The 19,571-nt window shown below is 37.4% G+C and overlaps 1 protein-coding gene across 2 annotated transcripts in view; it reads left to right on the forward strand.

Moving 5' to 3' along the window:
* NADK2 (NAD kinase 2, mitochondrial) overlaps positions 1 to 19,571 on the forward strand; it is a 45,226-nt gene that overhangs the window by 5,097 nt on the left and 20,558 nt on the right. For both annotated transcript variants that reach the window (XM_027519897.1, XM_027519898.1), the window contains exons 2-6: positions 8,479 to 8,567; positions 9,457 to 9,545; positions 10,455 to 10,536; positions 15,621 to 15,704; positions 17,316 to 17,452. In XM_027519897.1, the coding sequence (XP_027375698.1) occupies positions 8,479 to 8,567; positions 9,457 to 9,545; positions 10,455 to 10,536; positions 15,621 to 15,704; positions 17,316 to 17,452 (481 nt within the window). The remainder of the gene's footprint in view (positions 1 to 8,478; positions 8,568 to 9,456; positions 9,546 to 10,454; positions 10,537 to 15,620; positions 15,705 to 17,315; positions 17,453 to 19,571) is intronic.

The raw sequence follows: 19,571 nt of genomic DNA on the forward strand, positions 1-19,571 counted from the left end.
ATTAATTTCTTTATGTATCAGTAGCACATTAAAATGGTTCAAAATGTAAAAGATACAGAAGAGTATGCAGTGAAAACTCTTATTCTTGTCAATGGACACTCAGTTTTTGTCCCTGAAAGTAACCAATGTTAATTTCTTGTGTTTCCTTCCAGAAATAATCTATACATACAAACCCACAGAGTGAAATGTTCTTTTTTTTTTTATTCCATCCCCTTTTACTCAATGCTAACATATATTTAAGTTATTCTGCCCCTTATTCCTTTTAGTATGTACATAGTATTTTGTGCAAATGCCTTAGTTTTTAAAAATATACTATGTAATGAATAGTAATAATTTGTGTTATGGATAACACAATAATTTGTATTAATGAATCAAACTCTAAATACTTAAAAGTAAAATTGCTAAGTGAGAAAAATTTGAAATTTTAATAAGTATTGCCAAATTGCTTCCCTTAGAGGCTGTACCAGTGTGTACCTTCACCAGTAATATACGAAGGTACTTATTTTTTCATAAACAGCTTAGCACATGTTGGGGTCTTTGTTAACCTGTAGGTGCAAAATGGTATTTCAGGGTCATTTGATTTGCGTCCACCAGTGTCTTTACCTTTGTAGCCCCTTTTGCTTCGAATCCTCCTTCATCCTTTAGCCCAGGGGTCCCTAACCCCACCACCCCACCCAGCTCCCAGGCCACGGATCTCTGCTGGCTTGTGGTCTGTTAGGAACCCGGCCCCACAGTGAGAGGTGAGCAGCAGGAGAGGGAGAGAAGCTTAATCTGTTATTTACAGCCCTCCCTATCGCTCTCATTACTCAGTAAATGTAACTCAATAAATGTAATGTGCTTGAATCATTCTGAAACCATCACGCCCTGCCCTCATCTGTGGAAAAATTATCTTCCGTGAAATATCCCTGATGCCAAAAAGGTTGGGGGGACCACTGCTTTAGCTAGTTCCCGTTCTTGCCAAAGGGTGAAGCTTACACATTCCTCTCACAGGAAGCCATCCTTGATAACCTTGCTGGGCCCATCTCTAGCCATCAAGGTTGTGTTAGGTATTCTTCACTGTGTTTTCATAATACGTATCTTTGTGAGTTTTCCACTTTAGCACATGATCTGTGGTTATTTTTTCCTCTGGAGTTGAGGTCAGAGCTGTAGTTTACTCCTCATCCTCTCTGCCTTTCCATCTCCACTAAATAAAGGTAGGGAAATGTTTCTGAATTTAAAAAATTTTTTTTTTTCTTTTTTAGTTCTTTTTACCCTGAGGCTGCCAGTCCAGAGTCTTATTTCCAGTGTCACGCTTAGGAAAGATGTTAGTTGCTGAAAACCTAAGGTAGAGATTGGATTTCCCTGGTGGCTTAGATGGTAAAGTGTCTGTCTACAATGCGGGAGACCCGGGTTTGAGCCCTGGGTTGGGAAGATCCCCTGGAGAAGGAAATGGCAATCCACTCCAGTACTATTGCCTGGAACATCCCATGGACAAGAGGAGCCTAGCAGGCTGTAGTCTATGGGGTCGCAAAGAGTCGGACACGACTGAGCGATTTCACTTCACTAAGGCAGAGATTACTGATGTGAGTTCCCTGAAAGAGGCTCCATGGTTAAATATGTTTGAGAACCGTAAGCCTAAACAGACGATGCTTCTATTTGACCATGAAATTTTGGATGGAGGCAGAAAATGTTTTTATTTCTGTGGAACACAGCTTGGGAAATAGAGGCATACGATATATAAGTATATAAGTATTTACAGTTAAATAAGAGACTTATAAAGGTGTAAAAGGATTGAATATCACAGTAGCTAAGATTCCATTAACAGAATTATTGATCAATATGCTTTAGAGCCCTGGTTTTCAACCAGCCCTATATATTAGGCTTACTTGAGAAGCCTGTAGCCAGTCATGAAATTGTAAATAATTTTAATTTTTTTTTTTACTATGATCACTTTTTCTATATTTTTATTTATATGATGTAAACTTTGAATATAGAAAGGTATTTATTGATGCATATTAATAACTTCTCAACTAATAAAGTATAAGTTGACTGTGTTTTAGCCTTTTTTTGTCTTTAAAAATTTACATCAGTAATATATTCTTTAGAATGTGTCTTTTTTTAGAAATTTGCTTTTCTTATTCACTATTGGTTATAAATTCTATGTTGATATATGTTAATTCATTTTAACTACTATATAGTATTCCATTATTTGAATAATTAGGTTATTTTAAGTTTTTCCACTATTTAAAAAAATGCTTCAAATAAAAATACAAGTAATTTTTCCATAAGCATTGAATGACTCGCTGATTCCAGTGTTCTCATCAGCACTTGGTAGACTTGAACATTTTTGCCAGTGTGATGAGGGTGAAAATTGTATCTTTTAATTTTAAGCTACTTAAGTATTAAAGAATAAGGAAGAGTTTATATGTGAAGGGAAGGGAACAGTACTAGCAAGGCAGCAGGAAAGGTCATCTTTTTGCCAGTAATAAAACTTCAAACTTGGTGACTAATTCACAATCAGAAAAATCTCGTATCATGATGAACTCATATTTGGTACAGAAGATAACATGAAGCAGTTTACTCTTGTTACATGCAGTATAGTTTATTTTTTCTTGACTATTAATTCTGATTGTGACCACCAGATTAATGTGGCAGCCATTCTGAGGGCAATTTGAAAATCATTGCTCAAGAGGGAGTATTATTGAAGCTAAACACTTTAAGTGAAAGTGAAAGTCGCTCAGTCTGTGTCTGACTCTTTGTGACATATCCATGGAATTCTCCAGGCCAGAATACTAGAGTGGGTAGCTGTTCCCTTCTCCAGGGGATCTTCCCAACCCAGGGATGGAACCCAGGTCTCCCACATTGCAGGCGGATTCTTCACCAGTTGAGCCACAGGGAAAGCCCAAGAGGGCCTTATAAAGTTGTTAGATGCCATGGTTTTAGCTCGTAGTGGTTTTAACTCTTAACAGCAGAACACAACCCTTGCTCAGCCTTGCTCTCTTCCCCGCAGGAGTGGAGGGATAGCTCAGTTTTTCTGAAATGTCACTATTCTGGGACTAGTGTGAAAGCAGCCTTCTGGTGGGAGTGGTTAGATGATGAGGGGAATGGGAAGTATTTTTAAGGAAGAAACTGCTTTAGAAACTCAAGAGGCAAGCTATTACAAGAGACCAGATAAGAGTTGATGTTGTCCAGAACTCAAGCAGTGGCAACATGAAAATAAAGGACAGATAGGAGAAATAGTTCACAGGTATAATTACTGGGCTTTACCACTGGCTGGCTGTGGAGATTCATTGTGGAGGGAGAATTAAAGCTGACACCTGGGATTTACTCTGTTGACTAGGTAAATGGAAGTATTATTAACTACTATATGGGATTCAGAAAAGCAAATTAGGAGGAATATATAATCAGATTTAGATGGTTTTGGGGAGAAGTACTTGACCTACTGGGTGGATATAAAGGTAGACGTTTAAAAATTGGAGCCTGTAACTCAAGAAACAGGCTTGAGCTAGCAGTTAACTTCTTAGGTGCTGGTGTATACTGGGTAGATCAAGTCCCTGGAGTGGGGAGATAATGAAAGTGAAACGGAAACAGATAGGCATGCCAAAGATGGAAGCTGGTGCCATCCCATTGCATAAGGGAGTCAGTAACAGAATTAAGGAGAATGCAGAAGCAGGGCTAGAACAATGAGGACAGTAAAGGTGAGGGCCTGAGATAAAGAGTAAATGGAATAGAAATAAGTGAAGATAAATACTAAATACAGCTGAAGAAATGGTTAGAGTTTCCTGTGGCTGGCTTGATCTGGCTCGGATAAATAGTTTACTTTCTCTAGCTGTTGGTTAGGTGCCACTAATCCTTTTAAGGCAGTTTTGGGTGGTGCTTGGTGTACCATTTAGTTGTGTATTCTTCTAAGAGTGCTTAAATTATGCCTAGTGAGTTTACATACCAGCTGTCATTGTCTCACAAGTTTGTGCATTTCTTACATGTTAAATTTGAAAAGATATATTTCCTTCCCTTACTGGAGTACAAAATAGTAAACACTCATCTGACTAGTAAAACAAGTTAAAATTTTAATTCGGTTTTGGTCAAGTAAAGATGTCTGTGATACTTGAATAGAAGTGTTTGGGCCATTTAGAAAACAGCACGACTATCGCATCTGGCCTTGGGGCGTGGTTAAATTCTGTCCTTTCAGAATCCTCGCCCTGCCCCCTTTCATGTTGTGCTGTGTTTTGTCTTAACCTCGAAGCATGTGGGGGGAAGCGTTGTTGGCTTTGGCAGATTTTATAGGGGCAGTTGTGTTACGTTAAGTGTGTCTGCTATAGAAGTTTTAGGTTCACACCGGTTTTTCCATATTAGTGGATAATCTTTAAAAAAAACTTTTTGTTAATGCTGATGAGAATTAACAAGCTTTTGGAGGAAAAAAGAAAAAATATTAAGAACTTTGTCACTAATACTGATACCTTAAATGTAGCATTGCAGAGTTGAGAATGTATTCTAAATTTCAGTAATTTCTTTAGTTTCTTAATTTTAAGATGTTTTACAGAGAATTCCTGAGTTCCTGTTTTTGTCTAATTGAAGTATGTTTTTAAATCTTTGAAGTGTTGTTATTTTCTAAGCTGGTAGCTAGAAATTCTTACTATCCTTTGAGTATTAAATAAAATTGTTTTTTAATATAAGAGCAAGTTAAATAGTGATATAAGACTTTCTAATTGATGCTTTTTATTAGTGATTTTTAAAATGTCTTATCTCTTAGTTGCCTAGTTAGCTGCTGCTACTGCTAAGTCGCTTCAGTCATGTCCGACTCTGTGCGACCCCATAGACGGCAGCCCACCAGGCTCCCCCGTCCCTGGTATTCTCCAGGCAAGAGCACTGGAGTGGGTTGCCATTTCCTTCTCCAATGCAGGAAAGTGAAAAGTGAAAGTGAAGCTGCTCAGTTGTGTCCGACTCTTAGCGACCCCATGGACTGCAGCCCACCAGGCTCCTCCATCCATGGGATTTTCCAGGCAAGAGTACTGGAGTGGGGTGCCATTGCCTTCTCCAGCCTAATTAGCTTGTCTATGTTAATACAACTTAGTAGGCCAACCAGCTACATTGTTTATGAAAATAATTAATGAAAGAACTTGTATTCCCTAAATAAATGTATTAAGCATGAGTTATTAAAGAATTATAGTAATTCACAAGAAGAAATTCTCTTGAGATGTAATTTTTACACAGCATCATGTAAGTTTAAGGTGTACAGCATAATGATTTGACATTTATACGTCATGAAATGATTATCACAGTAAGTTTAGTAAGCATCTGTCATCTCATATAGATATAAAATTAAAGAAATAGAAATTTTTTTTTCTTGTGATGAGACCTCTAAGGATTTACTCTCAACAGCTTTTATATATAACATACTGCAGTGTTAATTAAAATTATCATGTTGTACATCTCTAATATTTATCTTAAAACTGGGAGTTTGTACCTTTTGACTACTTTCCTCCAACTCTCCGTTCCTTCTAGTAACCACAGATCTTCTCTCTTTTTCTGAATGAGTTTGTTTTTGAAGTATAATTGACCTACAGCACTATGTTCTTGTTATAGAGCATCGTGATTGATGTTTCTAACGTTTCAGAGTGATCACCACATAATCATTTCATACTGTGACTCATTTATTTTGCAACTGTTGTCCCAGAGGTCTCTTAAACTGTCCTTATTTCTTTTTATTCTTTTTTCCTTTTCTGTTCATCTCCAGTGATTTCCACTACTATATCTTTCATCTCGCTGATCCATCCCTTTATATCATCTAATGTAATGTTGAGTCCTTCTAGTGTATTTTTCATTTCAGTTATTATTCTTCATCTCTGTTTTGTCATCTTTATATTTTTGAAGTGAAAGTTTTAGTCGCTCAGTCATGTCCAACTCTCTGAGACCCCATGACCGTCAAGCTTCTCTGTCCATGGAATTCTCCAGGCAAGAATACTGGAGTGAGTAGCCTATCTGTTCTCCAGGGGATCTTCCAGACCCAAGGATTGAACCTGGGTCTCCTGCATTGCAGGCAAATTTTTTAGTGTCTGAGCCACCAGGGAAGCCCCTTATATTTTCTAACTCTTTTTTTAAAACCTTTTAACTTCTCACTCTTCTCATTTAATCTTCTCCAGAGTTCTTTGATCATTACCTTGAACTCTATCAGGCTTAGATTTCCTGTCTCCATTTCATTTAATTCTGCGATTTTATCTTGTTCACTTATTTGGAACGTATTCCTCCCTGCTGCATTATTCCTGATTTGCTGTTTTTGTTTCTGTATATTTGGTAAGCTGGTTATGTTTTCCAGCTTTGGAGAAACAGCCTTTTTTAGATGTCCTTTGCATGTCAGCAACACACTTTTTTCTGGTCACCAGACTTATATACTCTAGGGATGCCTCCTATTGGGCTGCATGGGCCCTCCTGTGCCAGCTGACTACTGTGGGGTGTCTGGTTGGTTGTCAGGCCCTGCCTGGTGTGCTGGCTGCTGTGGGGTGGGGTTGGGTCATGAGGCTGCTGGCTGTGTGGCTCTGGGGTCCCTTGACCTGGTGCTGGCCCACTTGTGGGTGGAGCTGAGTTCTGGACTAGGTGGTTGCATGTAGGGGTTCCACATCTGGTATTGGCCTGCTGATGGGCAGGGCTGGCTCTTGACATGACTGGCTGTGGGGTCGGGGATGTCGCAAAGCTGGCGTCAGCCTAATGGTGGGTGGGGTCAGATCTTGGCAGCTGGTTGAGAGCACAAGCTGCTCCAGAGGTGCTGTTGGCCCACTGGTGGGTGGGGCTGGGTCAACAGGATCCCCAGGCTGGTACCTGCCCTCTGGTGGGAGAACCGGGTCCTGGGGTTGGCACCATCCCACTGGTGGGTGGAGGCAGTCCTGGAGTCTCTGGTTGCAGGGCCCTGGAGGTCCTGGAGTTGGGGTCAACCCACTGGTGGCCAGGGCCCAGGGGGCCTTGAACTGTGCTGCCCCACTCCCCAGTGAGTGAAGCCGGCCCCCAGGCTATTACAGGTCCACTGATAGGCGGAGCCGGGTCCTGGGGATCCCAGGCCTGCTATGAGCGTGCTGGTGTGTGGGCTGGGTCTCGGGTTCTCAGGTGGACAGGGCTAGGTCTGGGGTTACCTATGGGCTCACGGGGTCTTTAGGTGGCAGGCCTGTGGGTTCGCATCCCACAGGCAGTGGCAGTAATAAGCTAGAGAGGGAGTTCCATAATGGCGTTGGCCAGCGCCAGTGCCCTCATGGTGGAACGAGCGTCCCACAGTGGCCATCACCAGTGGCCCACGTCGTCAGGGTGAGCTCTAGTTGCCTCCTGCCTCCTCAGGAACCTCTCCAAGATCAGCAGATGGGTCCTACCCAGGATTTTTTCAAATGGCTGCTTCTGCGCTGGGTCCTGGAGTGTGTGAAGTTTTGTGTGTGCTCTTTATTTCCCACAGCCCTGGTTCTCCTAAAAGTAAGTCCCACTGGCCTTCACAGCCAGATGTCTGGGGACTCGTCTTCCCAGTGCAGGGCCTCTGGGCTGGGGAGTCAGTGTGGGGCTCTGGCCCCTTGCTCCTTGGGAAGCAGCTCTGCAGTTGTAAATTATTCCTTCCCCCCGTTTGGGGGTTGTCCACCCAGGGGTGTGGGCCTTGACTGCGCTGCATCTCATACCTCTTACTGTCTTGCTGTGGTTCCCATGTATCTTTAGTTGTAGAAGATCTTTTCTGCTGGTCTTCTGTTTTGTTTCTTTTTCTTTGATAATTTTTCTATAAGTAGTTTTACTTTTGTTGTTCCCCCCAGATTACATGCTTTTTGATTCTAGCATTCACTCTAGTGACCATGTTTCCTACTTGATGATTAAATGAATGTTTCTAAACTTCCCTCTCAACATTTTACTTTGTGGATGATTTTAGAAGACACATAGTTTAAAAGAATATTAATGATAAGATAGTGACATTATAAAATATTCTAAACATCTAGCAAAAACAATTATTGAAGACTATATGTCCTTACATCTAGAAGTTATCCACTCTCAAGCAGCCAGCAAGCCCTTTGGATTGTGTAAATTTCAGATAGAGTTCAGAAATTGGAATACAAGAGAGCTGCAAGTCCAAGTAGAACAGAGGTCATTAGATGACCTTTAGATGACTGCTTTCTAAAATAATAGTTCATCTTTGGTCTTCAGTAGCCAAATTCAGCATGTTAAAAAATCCATTTAGGAAAAAAAAAAAGACACTCAGGCTGTAAAACATGGACTTTTGAAATCCTGTTGACTACATTCAGGATTCAGGATATACTGATTCAGGAAACTTAATGCTGTATTTGGTATTAAAACCACATTGTGATTTTCTGGAACCAGACTTTCTAATTAAGTTTATACTTGTGGGTTTCACAGATAGCCATTAAAATGTATGTTCAAAAAACCCCAAAACAACCCAGTCTGTCTTATATAGGGCTTTTTAAAGAAATACAATATGTAAAGCATATTGTGTAATAAGGCAAAATTTGTTTTATTTTGATATAGCTCGCACTGAAAGGCTCTAGCTACAGTGGACTGCTTGAGCGACATCATATTCACACCAAAAATGTAGAGCACATTCTTGATAGTTTACGGTAAGTCTGTGGGATCAGGTGTTAAGTGGGCTTCTGTATTGAGGACTTTCAATTTTTTGATTTTCACTAGCAGCTAATACTTAGATTTTTAGAAGAGATAGCCATTATAGAATCATTTTAAGAAAATTATATTGTGGCTAATGGATCTGGTATTAGAGTATTTTTAAGGAAGTTTTTATTGTACTCTGAAAATTTCAGATTGTCAGTTATTATTTGGTCTGCCCAAGAAGTGCCTTTTCTACATAGTTAATTTTGTACACAGCAGGCTTCAACTGCAGGATAATGTTTTATTTCTTAAACAGAATAGTAGATTATATAGGTGTTCATTATAATAGTTTTTGAATGTCTAAAAATTATGATTATAGAAACTTCCATTAATTAAAGGCCAAATGAGTCAGTGAATAAGTGTGTGTATGCAAGAGAATCAATGTGAGGACATGCAAATTAGGAAGTGTTTTAGTCACTGTTTTTATCAGGCAGTCAATATTTGTTGAATTTAAAATAATAGCTATTTGCTCTTATTTTAAAAAATTGTCTCTCAAAGTGTTAGTCTTTTGGACCATTTTGTATTAATGAATTTTAGTGTCAGGAAGAGGAGAGAAAATAAAAGGAAATTCTAATTAATATTGCTATTGATCAAGGGCTTTAAAAAATGTTTTTAAAGCACATTGGAGACTTGAGATAGTTTATTCATACGCTTCCTATAGTTAATAGTTGATTGATTGTTGTGGTTAAATGAATATAAAGCTGACCTTACAAAGTTAACATAAATTTGTTTGTAAAATAAATTTGTTTATTTTACATCTCTATTGTAATAATCTGCCTCTCAAAAAACATACTGCTTTATGTTAGTGGAAATTTTATATACCCTTTACTTTTTTTATCTTAGGAATGAGGGAATTGAGGTTCGTCTCGTAAAGAGGAGAGAATATGATGAGGAAACTGTTCGATGGGCAGATGCTGTCATAGCTGCAGGAGGTAATAGTTTTGCAGAGGTAAAGGTGTTGGAATATGGAAATCTCTTTAATAGTCATATTTCCAAATATCCTGTGAGCTAGCTGTAATGAAGCTTTCAGATTCCTACCGTAAGACAAATTTTTAGATTTTTAGAATCAGATTTTAAAAGATGTGCTTTATACAACATTTTAATTTTTTAGTGGATGATGTTACTGTGAGGTTCTGTGCATGTGTATTTCTGTATGTATATTTAAGGTGTGCCTTTAACTTTAAATATGATACAAGGATTGTTTATAATTGTATTTTGGTTTAGTTATGCCAGTCTTTAAAAAATAGTTGAGTTTAAGGGTTTAATGAGATTAGATAAATTCCATCGCTCTTTGGTCCCAGTATTCTTTTTTTTTGGTCCCAGTATTCTTATGCTTGTTTTTTTTCTGAGCTGTATTATTACATTAGTGACCATTCTTTATAAACCTTTATGGGTTTTTTTTTTTGGTGGGGAGAAAAATGCAAAGTTGGACACTTTGGATGTATTCTCATTAAAATAATTTGTGAATTTGGACTGATGGTATGAGAGAGGGAAAGAGGAATGGTTAAAAGAAGTGATAGGGTTAGAATAGTGGCTCCCACCTGGGGGCCACTATTGGCATCTAATGGGTAGAGGCCAGGGATACTGCCCCTCACCCTACAGGCTCAGGACAACCCCCAAAACAGAACAATTACCTGGCCTAAAGTGTCGCTCTTGCCACTCTTAGAAACTCTGGATTAGCGTTGGAGAGAGAATACAAAGAAGAGTGGGTAGAAGGGAAGTGGAGGGGCTGTGGCAGCCAACAGGATGGGGTGGGGTGTGATTGCTAAAAGAACTAATGTTCACAGTGTTGTTAATCAGACTTGTTACAAAACTAGTGTTTAATGCTTTGTGTCCTTCAGGGGATGGCACGATGCTCTTGGCGGCAAGTAAAGTCTTGGACAGACTTAAACCAGTTATTGGCGTAAACACCGACCCAGAACGGTAAGGAAAAATAATTTTTTTTACCTGTTATACATACAAACATTTATTCTTTGCTTTGCATAGTATGTATTTATGATGAATCTTAAAGTTTGGAAGCTCTTTATCCTCTTGCTACAGGGTGTCTGCCATGGTGCTTGCTGTGTGAGTGGAAACATCACCCTTCCTGGCTATCATGAATGTTAGAACTATGTACCAGAACCATTTTGGTGATGAAATCTAGGCATGTAGAATTGATCTCTACCTTTAGAAGATTTCTCTTCTTTGTAGTTATTCTCAAAGTATTAGCTCTCTTTTGTTAGCTTAGGCATGAGAAATACATATGCATTGCCCTGGCACTGGTGGTAGAAAATTATGATTCGGGATGGACAGGTCCTCACATCTGATTTCCCAGGTAGTTTGGGAGTAGTGTCTGTAGCTGAAAATACCTGAACCCTTGATTGAGGTGAGTACTGGTGACCTTTGGTGTTGCTGGTGATGGATGAGTTAATGATGTTGCATCTTCTACCCTTACTTAGGCTCTTATCTACATTCCTAAGTATGCCTCCACTGACTTCCTGGGTGACTTCATTGACTTAATAAATAAATCAAACCCTGTTAGCACTTTTTCCCCCTTTCTTCAGCTCCTCTGACATATAACCTTATTCTGTTCCAGCCACTCACAACCATGATCATATCTGGAATTTGCAGTCATCTAGAATTTCCCCATCTCTCAAATCTCTCTGACCATAGCCTCCTTCCTTAATAGCAGACCTATTTCCTCAGTTCTAATAAATCTGCCCTTTGATTTTCAGTGTGTTGATCCCCTCTGTTTTTTTCTTAATTCTCTCTTCCTTCACTTTCCTGACAAATTAAAATATTTTCTACCATTATCTTTCTACTTAGTCATAGATAAGTCTTTTCTATTCCTTTTCTGTACTATCTCCAGAATAACTGATTAACATCTGTCGTTTTAACTAAGATTCTGGTGACTCCAGAATCTTTATATCCAACAGTGATCTTGCTTCTACTCTTACCTTATTTTAGTCTCTGTCCACTGCAGCCACAGTGACTGTTTTATAAAAGTTTGGTAATATTAGATAGACTTCTCTGCTCAGAGTCTTACTGTGGCTCCACATCTAACTCAGGATAAAATTAATTTTACAATGACTAGGATGACCAGTTCCTTCTCATCCTGGTTTGCTTGGGATTTTCTCAGTTTTAGCACCGGAAGTCCTTCGTCCTGGGAAAATTGTCTGTCTCGGACAAATGGGGATGGTTGATCACCCTCACTGTGACATTCAAGACTCTACATTATCTGGCTTCTGACTATTCTGTATCCTTATGTCCTATTATTTTCTCTTTCTTCATGCTGTTGTAGCCATACTGGCTTCCACTTGAATGTATCTGGTGGCAGTTAAAAGTAATGTATCTACAAATGGACTTGTCTCCTTTCCCCACTGCCATACTTGATGAATGGAATTGTAATGGGTGCTAAAGCTGTGGCAACTCGTCCTCACCCCCTCCCTTCACTCCCTTCATCATATTGGTCGGGTATTTAGTGTGAAGTTTTAGGGATCCTACCTTTGAGTCCATCTCTTGCCCTCCTCACTGTTACTAATCATAGCTCAGGCCTTTGTAGTGTGTGAGTTAAATTACTGCAGTAATCTCCATTCTTGCTCTTTCCAACTCATCCTTCAGACTTTGCCTTAGTATTTTTTCTAAAGTGCAAATTTGATTGTATCCACTCCTTAGTTAAAGTCTTTCAGGGTTTCCTTTTGATCTTCAGGATGCCTTGCAAATTCCTTAGCATAATGTATATGATGTTTCACCACCTGTTGCTTATCCGCTTTTCTAGTTTCATCTATCTTTATTTACCCAGAGGCACGTTTTTCAGCTTAAAAAAAGGACTGATGCCTCTCTAGGAACATTCTAGGGCCCTTCCTGAAGTCTATTCTTTGGGTTTTTTTCAGTGTATTTTTGCCCAGTTTTATTGAGATATAATGGACATACAGCACCGTATAAGTGTAGGATGTACAACATAATGACTTAATGTAACACGTGTTGTGTGAAATCATTACCACAATAAGTTGTTAGCATCTATTATCTGATATAGCTAAAAAAAATAAAAGATGGAAAAGTTTATTTCCTAATGATGAGAACTCTTAAGATCTGCTCTCTTTAATAACTTTCAAATATACCATACACTGTTGTTAACTTTAGCCAGCATGTGGCACATTGCTTCTCCAATACTTTCTTGTCTCATAAACGGAAGTTTATACCTTCATTCAGTTTTCCTCCCCTGCCCCCCGCCCTGCCGCCCCAACCTGAAGCTGTTCTTAAGCACAGTGTAATGGATGAGTAGCCTAACATCTTGACTGGAGGCTCACTTGTGGGAGCTTTTGCTCTGGTGTTGGGCTTTGTTGATAGCAAGATAGCAGGGCTGGAAGGAGTAAGTGAGAGAGTTCTCCAGAGGTCCTTTTCATGCCTTTATTTGTGCTTTCGCCTGGAGTGCCCTTAGACCACTGACTCAATTGTATAGTTCTTTTTAATTCAAGACTGCTTCCTGTCTTGGGCTCTGACTATGATTCCTTCTACAGAGTGCACTTATCTCTCCTTATTATTTTCTGCTTGATTGTTTGTCTCTTCTGTCAGACTACAAATTCCTTGAGTATAGGACTAAATTTCTCTAGCATACTATTATTATACATAGTCAGTAGGCAATAAACACTTGAAAAATGAATGATTAGTTACATGATTTTAGGGAGCAGGGCTAGGACCCTGACCTAGCTGAGCAAATATCTCCTGAGCACAAGTAACTGAGATTATTGCTTCAGTAATTATTTTTTAATTGCCTTTAGTGATTGTACACATTTTAGAAAAACTGTTTAATGATATATTTTTGTATCATTAAAGTAAGAGATTGTTTAGTGATCATATTTTATATAGTTTGTTGAAATGTATTCTCCTTTAAAAACTGGCTTAATATTCATTAGCTTGTGAAGATTTTGAAACTGAGAAGCAGAAGGTGTTGTTTCTCTAATTTCTACCTGGAATAATATATTCTAGAAGTCTTTTGGTTTTTCTTTTTACCCCCAGGCATAAATGTATAAGGCCTCTAGCTTGTTCCATAATTCAGGTTGCCTGACTTATATTTCTTATAAGTGTGAGGTGTCTCACAATACTTAAGCCCAGAAGTTAATGTTCAGTTAAGTTTCTTCTTCTCTGCAGTAGTTATCAAACGCAGCATAACAAATCATCTGCAAACTTGAGGCTTAAAACAACAGTAATAATAATTTATTATCTCCCATGGTTTCTGTGTGTCAGGAATCCAGGAAGGGTTTGGCTGGATGGTTTTAACTTGGGATCTCTAATGAGGTTATAGGCAGATGTCAGCTGGAACTGCAGGCATCCAAAGGTTTGACTTGGGCTGGAGGATCTGCTTCTTTAAGATGGCTCATTGGTAGACTCAACTAAATTAAATAGACAATTTCAGTTTCCTCTTTGGTATTCTGTACTCTCTCTGCTAACCCCTGTATATAATTATGACATTTAAATGCTTAATAATCAAAATGGGGTAGAGAGCATGTGATAGCCAACTTTTGAGGTAGCCTCTTGTTGTTTACACCTTTATGTGGTTCCCTTCCCATTGTAAGCAGGCCTGGGCCATGGGATCAACAGAATATGATAGAACAGTGTGTGCATTCCAAGGCCAGGTCATAAATAGTACTGTAGCTTCTGTGTTGGTCTCTTGGGTTGCTCATTCTTGAGCAAGTCAGCCACCATGATGTGAGGATACCAAGGCCGCCCTGTGGGGAGACTCACATGGAGAGAGACTCGAGGACCTTGCCAGCAGTTAGCACTAGTGAGTGAGCCACACTGAAATTGAATCCTCCAGGCCAGGCCTAGATTTTTCTCTCTTGAGTGTTTTAGACCTGCAGGTGGCCTCAGTAGGTATTCTATCAAATAAATGACTGTTGATAACTTTTATATAAGGGGTTTCCCTTGTGACTCAGCTAGTAAAGAATCTGCCTGCAATGCAGGAGACCTGGGTTCAATCCCTGGGTTGGGAATATCCCCTGGAGAAGGGAAAGGCTACCCATTCCAGTGTTCTGGCCTGGAGAAGTCCATGGGGTCCCAAAGAGTCGGACAGGACTGAGCGACTTAAACTTTCACTTTCAACTTTTATAATCTTAGCACTGTATAAGAGTATTGCAGTAAATATAAAAATTTTAAAAATCTAGTCCCTGCCTAAGTCTCTTAGATAAATTTATCTCAGATAAATTGACTAGTTACAGCTTTGTAGAAGCCTTTTACGTGGCTCTTCACATTTATGTTAATTTACAATTATTATTAAGGGTTTGTTTTGGTTTGGTTTGATTTGGTTTGCCAGGCAAACTGTCAACCTCTCCTTCAAGATTGAAGCATCACATAAATGAGGATGATTGAACTTTCTGGACACCTTTCCTCATGTTAGGTGCCATAGCCTCTCATCTTCCTGTATCAGCCTATAGGCGGTTAACAGTTTGTAATTTGCAATTTTAAAAAAAAAAATCTGTCTTTCATGAATTTGTTAACTCCTTGAAGTTAGATTAGATTAAGCTGAGTTTTCTTTTAGTAAGAGATTATCTTAAAAGATATTTATAAGGGGTTTATGGTTCAAAAACTTTCACATAAACAGTTTGATTCCTCAGAATAACCTTTTGAGATTGGTGGTTTTACGACCCTTTTAGAGATAAAGAAGCTGATGCTAAAGTGACTTGCCCAGAGTTAGTAGTTAAGTAATATAGATGTTAAGATGCAAACATCACTACACCATTAGATAATTTTGCAGGGATATCGATCAGTGGCAAATTTGCTGTTAGTTTTACTGTAATGTGGAAACTTAGTTGTATTATGGCATTAAACCTGGATGTAAACTACTATTTCTATTTGGTCTTCTTTTTTTTTTTGGTTCTTGTTGAAAATATAAATATGTGGCAAAATGAATTATAGAGTAGAAATTCAAAAATATTCATGTCTGATTTTTGTAGTTTAATGATACCTTTTGAATTGAGTACTTTTATTTCTTCTTCCCTTTATACCACCCAAATCCCTTTAAAATAAAGGTCTGAGGGTCATTTATGTCTTCCTGTTCGATATACGCATTCCTTCCCAGAAGCCTTGCAGAAGTTCTATCGTGGTGAGTTCAGGTAGGAATTTCTTACTATTGCTCTATAATTATCTTGTTAAGATAATCTTATTTTTATATAATTATTTTATTAATGTGTGTCATTAAAAATGCTGTTAAACAGAACAAATTAGGTAATATTTGGATTAGTCCATAATTGTAGCCATAAAAAGGAATTTATATAATACATAAAAAATAATACATTAGCTGAGTCACAAACACATCTAACTTGGCTTCTCCCAACCCTATTGGAACTATGTGGAGAAACCTTGCCGAATGCCACTTGGGCTATAATATAATTGTTAAGTAGAGGTTTTTCTCCTTCAGTGAGATAGAGGCCATGTCTCTACTTTAACCTTACATGCTTTTAGCAGTTTGGTAAAAAGATGATTAAGACTGTTGGTGAAAATTAAATGTTTAAGTTCTCTGAGATTTTGTATTTTTCACCCTCATCTTCTCCCATCCAGAGTGTCTGAGGGTTGGATTTATTCTAACTATAGAGATTCCTGGTATCTCTGTCTTACATGTTAAGTATTCCTGGTATCTCTCTCTTACATGTTAAGTATTTCCTAACCAGTGGAGATGTTTTTTTTAAAAATATTCCTTTCACTTAATTTGTTCAGTAGTCAGACTGCCCTGAAGAGAGAAGGGTAGAGGGAAGAGTTAAGATGAGGTAGACCAATTAATTAGAGCTAAGTTGGACTACTATTTTTCGCTGACTTAGCCTAGATTTTATAGTTTGAGAAAACCTTTTCTCTAGGTGTTTGTGAAATTGTATTAAATCTTCTTGACTTCTGAAATCTTTTTTTTAGTAGCGAGTTTCTTAGTAGCGAGTTTTCAGTTTCTGCTCATCTCAGAAGTTTAGCACCCTTACAGATGACTAATATATTCCAAGTAGGAGTATATTTTTGTGTACTTATCTAGTAGAATCTGTCCCATTGGCTTTTTGATATGTCAGTTTTTGATTTTAAAATCAATTAAACTTGATTCCTTTTTTTTTTTCCCCACTAAAAAGTCATTGAAGTTTTAGATGTAATCTTAAGTGTTATAGTATTTGTTATTGAACTCTTATGTAAAAAAAAAAAATAACAAAACAGAAAAACATTATTACAGAATTTTAGGGAAGGAATTTTTATATAATCTGACCACCTTAACATAATGTTTTAATTTCATAATGTTTTCTTTTTTATATATATTATACTTTTTGATAAGTAAAACACAACTACATTAACTCCATATATGGGATTTAATGGATACTTGATAAATAATTTGACTTTAATTCATGTTTTTTGAGGGGTCTGGAGAAGGAAATGGCAACCCACTCCAGTGTTCTTGGCTGGAGAATCCCAGGGACGGGGGAGCCTGGTGGGCTACTGTCTATGGGGTCGCACAGAGTCGGACATGACTGAGGCGACTTAGCAGCAGTAGCAGCAGCATAGATAAGGTAGATATTGCCATCTAAATCTGTTTTTGAGCAGGAATTTGTGGTGGGTTTTAGATATTTCTGGGGTAATTAGTTCATGGGATAACTAGTTGTTTAATATGAATTTTTTTAATTTGGAGAAATTATAATGTCTAATCCTTTGTTTAGCTTATTCTATTTCAATATAACTTGCTTTTTCTTCACCCTAAGGTGGTTGTGGAGGCAGCGAATTAGGTTATATCTTGAAGGGACTGGCATCAACCCCATTCCTGTGGACCTCCATGAACAGCAGCTGAGTTTGAATCAGCATAGTAGAGCCTTCAACATTGAAAGAGTTCATGATGAAAGTAGGTGGATTGGGAATTAAGTGAGTTTGGGGCAATATGTACTTTACAGTTCCTTTGATCTTTAATTTCTGAAAGTAATCATTTATAATTATTTGGGGATTTCAGTGCCACTGACTACATTTAAGGAAGTACAATGAACTACTTGAGTTGTAAAAATTTTTATGATTAGATTCTGAAATAAGAAATATAGCATATTTCCATAACAATTTTTTTTCTAGGGTGGGTTTGAAAACTCATTGATAAGGGAAGGACTATAAAATGTCTGAGAGGGTACTTGATATTTAAGGAAACAGTCTTGGTCTTAATCTTTGAAATGTCAAAAAGGAAAAAGAAAGTGGTTGAAAGAAAATGAACTAATCTGTGGAAGACTTCATAATAATTATACATTTATATATTTGCATTTACATATATTTACTATGGGTCTAGTTATTGATTAAAAAATCTATTTGTTAGGAAATTTTTGCATCTCAGCTTAAGATTTGTATTTCAAATATTTGTGTAAGATGCTAAGGGAATATTAGCATAAAATGATATGCAGCTTTTTTGTTGTGTTAAGATGAATTCTCAGATTTGAGCTAATTTGAGGATTATATTTAGCAGTATTTTCCCACTTTGTCCCATAACTGTAAGATTTTCGTAATGCAAGAAGATCCCAAGAGATATCCTAAATATCTGTGGACTGTATAAAAGGATATTATTTCCTCTTGCATTTCATTTCTTGACTAAACTTTATCAGGAAAAGCTATCTTTACATAACTGTTTTCCAGCTTTGTTTCTGTCTGGTTGTGGTATTTGATGTTTACTTATATTTATTTTTTTCAGTTTTTCATGGTGATTTATAGCTTTATAGGTTAGATGTTCCTAAACTGTGAGTTAATGCATGTTTTAAAGATGGTTTTTCTTCCCCTGAAAAAAAGTCATTTGATTTTAGAAAATTTTTAAATAACTAGTTTTTAAAAATCTGGAAATCTTGCAAGTCATTCATAAGCAGATTTCCTATTATTGTTTTTGAAAGACTGCAGTAACTATTAAGATTTTAATTTTTTTAAAAGATTTTAAAATCTTAACTAGAAATTTTACTTTATATTTCACCAAAACAAGTTATTGCTGTCATCGAAAGATGTTCAGGATTTGGTTGTTTTCACCAACAGTATATAGGATGTAGATTCATTGCTCAGATTCACTGGTTTTAGCTTATAAACTAAATATATATAGAAAAAAAATATATATAGAAACAAATTACATATAAACTTAGTAATATTCAGGATATTTACATCTGGTTACTGGTAGTTCTAGTAAAAGCACAAGAAATACTCAAAAAGAATTAAAAAAAAATTATTCAAAACTTAGGCACCAGTCTCTGAATGAAGGAACACACAAAATACTTAATATAATCAATGGTAAAAGGTCCCACACTGAGGCGTGTTAGTATACTAGGGATAAAGCAAACCTCTTGCAAGCTTCCAGAAAGGAAGTGGTGATAGTGGTGGTTATTGTGGTTGGAGCAGGTTATTTTATACATGAAGAATCTGGAATCAGAGTAGTTTCAGATTTCTCAATAACAACACTGTAAATTTTATATTAATTATTAATATTATTGTTATTAGCAATTATATAACATTTACAGTGTTGGCACTGTTTTAGAGAACTTTTTTGTTAGAGGGTTTTTTCCTTGATAAAGAGCTTTATTTTCTGAGAAAAAATTAGGAAGATTTCAAGATATATCTCATGTTTCCTATTTAAATTCTCTTCAGGTTGGCAGGGAACACTTCCTAAGAAACTGCCATTTGGGATTTTTGAATATAGGAGTAGGTTTGAGATTATAAATATACCACCATGTTTGATCCCTGGTTTAGCTTTTTAATTTGGAACACAGGATTAAAGAGAAAAAAATCCTGTTTTTTTTGCAAGAAGGATGATTTAACTTGAATCAAATAAAATTTTCTATTTAGTGTTATCTGTCCTTAACTAGATTATGTATGTGGTGTGCTCAGTTGCTCAGTCATGTCTGACTCTGCAACCACATGGACTGTAGCCTACCATGCTTCTTTGTCCATGGAATTTTCCAGGCAGGAATACTGGAGTGGGTTGCCATTTCCTTCTCCAGTGCATCTTCCTG

Source organism: Bos indicus x Bos taurus, chromosome 20, assembly GCF_003369695.1.
Source record: "Bos indicus x Bos taurus breed Angus x Brahman F1 hybrid chromosome 20, Bos_hybrid_MaternalHap_v2.0, whole genome shotgun sequence".
NCBI lineage: Eukaryota > Metazoa > Chordata > Mammalia > Artiodactyla > Bovidae > Bos > Bos indicus x Bos taurus.